Genomic DNA, 6,000 nt, shown 5'->3' on the forward strand with positions numbered 1-6,000 from the left:
GGGCAGGTCTTAGGTTAGTGGGCTGCCGAATGGAGGGAGGAAAGGAGGGAGGAGAGGAGGAGGGGCTTGGGCCAGCAGGAGGGAGAGCTCCTTGAGAGCCAGGTTCCTGGAGAGAGGAATTACCAGAATCGACCAGGGCAGGGTTGGAGGAACAGGTCTGACAGGGAGCCAGAGGATGAGAGATCAGGGGCTGGGGCGGGGTACCGGAGGGTGCCTCCTCTGGTGGTTTCTGTCCCGCACCGAATGGGGTGATCCTCACTAAGGGCGGTGAGCTCGGGCGGGGCTGGAGCAGGTTGAGGTTTCGGGAAGCTCCTTGCAGGGCTCTTGTGCTAGTTTCTGGGTTTTTCCCTGGCCTGTGTTAGTAATCCTGCTTCTCCGTAGCTGGGGACATGCTGGGAGGGTGCTGAGGAGAGCTGGGCTCCTGCTGTGTCGCTAGCGTCATCACCACAGTCACTCTGGACCCAGCCTCCCTGGATGACCGGGGTGGGGGTGGTAGCCGTGGTCACTTAGAGCGCTGCTGGAGTCCCTCTCACGTCAGCCCCCTGCCTGGCCTTGTCGTGACACAGGGGGTGTGTCACTCTTGGGCTTACTTGCCCCATCTTTGCCTGCTGGGTCCACCAGGTGGCACACGTGCCCTCCCCCCAGGCCGTGTCCATCTGGGAGGAGGGGCTTCCTCCACATCATCAGAATCTGCTCAGAGCTGCCTGAGTACTCCTTGCTGGGAGGTATAAGAGGTTGGGGCTCAGTCAGACTTGCCTTTCTTTCTGGGTCCTTCCAGTGATTTCCGCCCTGCTGACATGAGTCAGGTGTGTTGCTTTTCTCTGGCTTCTGGGGTGCTTGGGAGTTCCTTCCACTTCCAGGGCTCCAGCCCTGTATAGTCAGGGGCTGAGACAGGGAAACCTGAGCCCTGGGCCACGAGGTCCCAGCTGCTAATTTTAGAGAGCACATGTCATTGGAAACTCTCCCTTCCTGCCAGGAACCAGCAGCCTGGCTTTCCCCATACTGCCAGGGGCCCCTGGAGCCTCTCTGCAAACCCGGAAGCACGAGGGGCATATGAGGGCCCCTGTGTGCCCACCTCCCCTACCCCTTACCCAAGTGCTTGTTCATGACAGGGACTCTTCTGGGGGCCAGCGCCAGCAGGGCAGCTCACGTGGTTTGTGTCCCCATCCCTTCGGGCCATCTGAGTAGCAGGTATCCACGAGAACCCTGCGAAGGCTGGCAGGTGCTTGGAAAGGATGGTCTGGGAGCAGGCATCCGAGGCTGTCTTGTCTCTTCTGGGCAAGCACTTTGTTGTGGAAACACCCTGCACAAAGCGGAGTCTTTCTCTGTTTCCCAGGGGTGCCCGTAAGCGCCTTCCTCGTAGCTGTAGCTGGCCCGGGCCTGTGTCCCAGGTGTGTGGGACCCGTCTCCTTTGTTACTGTCGGAGCCGTGCCTTTTCCAGTTCCCCTCTCCTCCCATCAGGCAACATAGCAAGCGCAGGGGTGGCCGTCGGGGGAAATGCAGCAGCCCGTGACCCCCAGCTGCCACCTATTTGCCGTTCGTTGGCGGGTCTGGACCTGAGGTGTGTGTCTGGGCCCTGATTCTTCCTTTTCTGCTTCCCTAGCCCCGGGAGTCCTTTCTGTGTTTCTCTCATTTGGCGTGGGAGCAGTTCCCTCCAAATGGAGAACGGGTGGTGGTTCCAAGCTTGGACCTTGTGGTCAGAGAGACTGGAGTGGGGATTTCTGCCGGGTCCGTTTTTGGCTCTTGACGTCGAGCGGTTGCTTTAGCCAGTTTCCCCTCTATGAAACGGGGGCAGTGGTCCTGCTACAGTGTCAGGTGGGTGTGAGGATTTGGCCCAGGAGTTGGAAATGCCCCCAGACGCTAGCTGCTCTCCTCGTTTATCGCGACGAGCCTGACTTCACGGCAAGGAAAATGGTGCTGTGGCTTCTCTGGAATACCCGAGCGCCGACCTGGAAAGGGGCAGGTTCAGGGTCCTCCGGCCATAGCTAGGCCTGGCCTAGGGTACCCTGTCACTGTGCTGCTTCCCACACCCTCGGGACTGAAGGGCGGCCTTAGAGCTTCAAGCAGCCATTTTGGGGCAGTATTAATCATTCTGGTGGCAGAAGACGGCTCGCAGGCTCCACCTTTTCCCTTGTGTTGCCAGATCCAGGCTGGCGGCATCTTGCTTGGCTGCCCTGGCAATCTAAGAGGACGGGTCTAGGCTGGAGGCAGGCTTGGGGCAGGAGCAACCAAGAGAAGGTCGTGCCAGCCATTTTTCCTGTTTTCTTTTGTGCACTTCCCTTTTCTTTTTCAATTCTAGCCTGCTGAGACGCCTGGTGACTCTCATCTCCCAGCAGGCCACACTGCTGGCCTCCAACGAAGCCTTTAAAAAACAGGCAGAGAGTGCTAGTGAGGCGGCCAAGAAGTACATGGAAGAGAATGACCAGCTGAAGAAGGTGAGCTCTGCCTGCTGGACTCTGTCACGTGACATTCCTTACGGGCCACAGCGTCACTGTTGGCCTGTTGGGCTGGGGAACGTGTGACGGTGCTGGTGTTGGCAAAGCCGAGGGGTTGGGTAGAAGGGAAAGGTTCTCGGTGGGGGCGTGTGTGGGAGGGGCCTGGGGGACTCCGCAGGGAGAGGGACACCCTTGTTGCTCCCTTGTCTCTACGTGCTACATCTGGGCCAGACTTTTTCCTGGTAACACTGACTTTCTAATGAGCTGAACCCTGTGCTGTGAACCACGGGCAGGCTAACAGAGAAGAATGCAAGGTGAGGCCTGTGGTCTCCGGGGGACTGTATCAGCTGGGGACAAGGCAGGGATGGGGGGCCGGCAGCCGGTCTTAAAAGGTTTGTCTGAGGAAGTGAGGTATCTGTGGAGCCGGGAAGGAGATGGATGGATGGACTTGGGCTCATAGACAGGATGGGATCGCATGGGCAGGGATGAGTTCGGGGCTCCGTGGCCGGAGCGAGCTGTGGAGCCTGGGCAGAGGCGGGGAGGGCATTGGTCACTTAGGGCTGATTGGCAAAAACAGATGACAGCGGATCGAGTCACTGGACGGAGGTAAACTCTGCAGAGCTGCTGGGAAAGAGAGGTTGGGCGTATGGCCTGCGGAGTGCAGCAGGCGGCCACGCTGGCCCTTCCCTCTGCCTGTGGCTGGGGAGAAGCAGTGGCCCAGTTCTGTGCTGACATTTCTGAAGGGGCAGGTGCCTGGGACAGCTTGAGGAATCACACTCAGTGGGGAAGACAGAGCTGGATTGCCTGCCTCCCTCCCTCCCTCCCAAGTAACCCGTGCCTTTGGCGTTCTTCCTAGGAAGCTGCTGCTGGCGGAGTCGAGTTGGATGGTAGGGATGCCGAGGAGAAGGTGGGAGAAGAGAACAGGAGCCTGAAGGCCGAGCTGAAGAAACTGAAGGACGAGCTGGACATCAGCAAGCAAAGTGAGCATTGTCCTCAGGTGTCCCCCAGCCCCTGAAAGTCGAGAACTTCCACTCGTGGTGGCTGTCCCCCCCCCCCTTGCCAAAGTGTTAATAACAGACGCACGCTTGGGCTCAGGAGCTGGTTGAAAACAGACGAGTGATACCCTGCTTGTCCAACCCCGAGGGCTGGGGCTCGGTGGTAGAGTGTGCGTCTGGGGGCCCGGGGAGCTCTGGGGTGCTTGTGGACTGACTCCGGAGCACCTCACCCAGCACCGGGCCTGGGGACGGGTGCTCTGTGCAGGCGGTGGCATCCCCAGGGTCTTTGGGGCGGGGATAGAAAGAAGCCATGCCAGAGCTGCTTGCAGCGTTCCTGAAAAACCTGCCGTGAGCTCATCTGCTCCCTTCCTGAAGGCCCCACCTGACACGCCTTTTGCCGTCAGCTCTGAGGATGGGATTCTGCTCCCTGCCTCCTGCTCTCACCTCAGCATTCTCAGACTGTTTGCCCCGCACCCTCGGCCTCCCTGAAGTCAGCCATGCTGAGAGCCACTTGGAGTCCCTCCATCAAAGGGGCTAGGGGGTCCTTCGTGTTTCTCCGCTTCCCCCAGCTGTGATGGCCACCCCCCCCCCAACTTTGGGGGCTCTCGTGACAGCCGGCAGGGAGCTTTCTTGAGAGGAGCCGTCTCCTAGACAGCCTCAGTGAGGACAGATTTCGGCCTGTGTCCGGTGTCTCCCGCAACTGGGTTTTTACTCCCTAATCCCTATCTTTCTGTTTCCCTTTTCTCCTTACCTGCGTCACCGCCAGAACTAGAAAAAGCTGAAAATGAGGCTCTGGCCATGCGGAAGCAGTCTGAGGGCCTCACCAAGGAGTATGACCGCCTGCTGGAGGAGCACGCGAAGTTACAGGTCAGCACACTGGTCTGCTCTGTTGCATCGGATCAGAACCTCCTGCCTCCCCCCACGCCTCCTGCGCCCCGAGCAGGCACAGAGCAGGCCCATCCCCAGCCTAGCCTGCCCGGCAGAGCCTTTGAGAGACCCCGGTGGCAGACTGGCTGCTCTGTCTCCCACTGCCCCCCCTCTTCCTCCATTGCTGCTGAGGCTGGGTCTAGAGAAGAGCCTGCCAAGCGATGCCAGTCTGGGCCCAGCAGCTGGAACCTGTTTTCAGCCTAGAGGGGTGTGGCTTGGCAGATGGCAGCCACTTGCTAAAGTGGCCTCAGCCATGGGTCCTCTGCACTGTGGCCGGCCCAGCCCCATGCCTGGTGTCAGTTCCTTTGAGAGGAGCTCCTCTTACTTGTGCGCCTGGTCTGTGGTGTGGGGCCCCTGATTCTAGTTCAAGTTTTCTACCGGGAAGCTCCAGGACTGGCAGCTCTCCTGTACACGGGGCTGTGGGGTGATACAGGGCCCTCCACTTACCCCCCCACCCCAGGTCCTCTCCGAGTCCTCAGATGATCCGATCTGGAAGCTCAGGTGGCCCAGAAATTGGGCGTGAGGGGCAAGTAAACACCCCCGAGTTCTGACAGTTTGCCGTGTTGCTTGGCTGTCCAAGTTGGGCCGCAACAGTGGGTGATGAGGAAGGCCCCAGAGGAGGACCGATGGCCCCATTGTAGGGCACGCTCACCAGCAGGACCTGTAAAAGGCGCGCAGAATTGGGAAGGACCTGAACTGGGACCTGGGGGGGACTTGAATGCCGAGTCCGCCACGGGCCCGAGACGGGGTTGGTGTGGGGTCCAGCACCTCTCAGAGAAGAGTGACGACAGAGGCTTCCAGCTGCACCCCTCTGCTTGGCATTAGGGTCACAGCTTTTGGTAGAGCAGGGCCACTCCCACCCTGGCAGGACTTGGAGTGCACTGAAGGGTGGGGTTCCTTGGTCACCTGGTACCTGTCATTTGGGGAGAAGGTAGCAAGCTGGGCCTTTGGGGTGGAGGGCCTAGAGGGTGAAGGGGAGGGGTGCACCCTGCCGACCCCTTGCCTTGTGGTTTCTGTCCCTTCCAGGCAGCGGTAGATGGTCCCGCGGACAAGAAGGAGGAGTGAGGCCGCTCCTCCCTGCCTGCCACCTGGCCGGTGCCCGCTGCTGCCGCCTGCGGCCCGGCCTCACTGGTTACTTCAGTTCGCCCCCTACCGCTTCCCATCCCCTTGCACAGCTTACAGTTTCACGCTGTCCCGGCATACCACAGGGGACCCGGTTCTGCCTGCTCAGGATGGGTTTGCTACCTCCTGGCCGGCCAGGCACGAGGCAGGCATTGCTTCCCGCTGGGTTGAGCCTCTTTTGTGTCTTATGTTGTTTGGGGCCCCTTGTCTCTGGTCCTGCAGGCGGGTGGTTGGAGCAGGCAGAGTATATTTTTCTCTCGGGGGCAATAAAGGTTGTTGTTATGCAACCACGCTTCATGTGTGTGACTGAGGCCACCAGAAGGCCGTCTCCTCCTCCCCTCATGGGAGTGACCAGGAAGGTAGCAGCAGGTGGCTCTGATAGAGACCCCCAGGCTTTGGTCCTGGAGGCCTTCAGGTTATTTTCTTCCCGAAGAAAAATTTTCTTCCTTAAGGGCTCCCTCCTCCCAGGCTGCGCCCAGGCCCACACTTGCTCTCTCTGTCCCTCTGCCTCCTGCTCCCCA

The 6,000-nt window shown here is 59.9% G+C and overlaps 1 protein-coding gene across 3 annotated transcripts in view; it reads left to right on the forward strand.

The window, feature by feature from the left end:
* BCAP31 (B cell receptor associated protein 31) overlaps window positions 1-5,766 on the forward strand; it is a 29,534-nt gene extending 23,768 nt beyond the window's left edge. For all 3 annotated transcript variants that reach the window (XM_040467481.1, XM_040467483.1, XM_040467482.1), the window contains exons 5-8: window positions 2,300-2,435; window positions 3,292-3,415; window positions 4,197-4,297; window positions 5,384-5,766. In XM_040467481.1, coding sequence (XP_040323415.1) covers window positions 2,300-2,435; window positions 3,292-3,415; window positions 4,197-4,297; window positions 5,384-5,422 — 400 coding nt within the window. In that variant the 3' untranslated portion in view covers window positions 5,423-5,766. The remainder of the gene's footprint in view (window positions 1-2,299; window positions 2,436-3,291; window positions 3,416-4,196; window positions 4,298-5,383) is intronic.
* The last annotated feature ends 234 nt before the right edge of the window (window positions 5,767-6,000 follow it).

Source organism: Herpailurus yagouaroundi, unplaced genomic scaffold (genome assembly GCF_014898765.1).
Source record: "Herpailurus yagouaroundi ecotype Mexico unplaced genomic scaffold, PumYag 67493, whole genome shotgun sequence".
Classification (NCBI taxonomy): domain Eukaryota; kingdom Metazoa; phylum Chordata; class Mammalia; order Carnivora; family Felidae; genus Herpailurus; species Herpailurus yagouaroundi.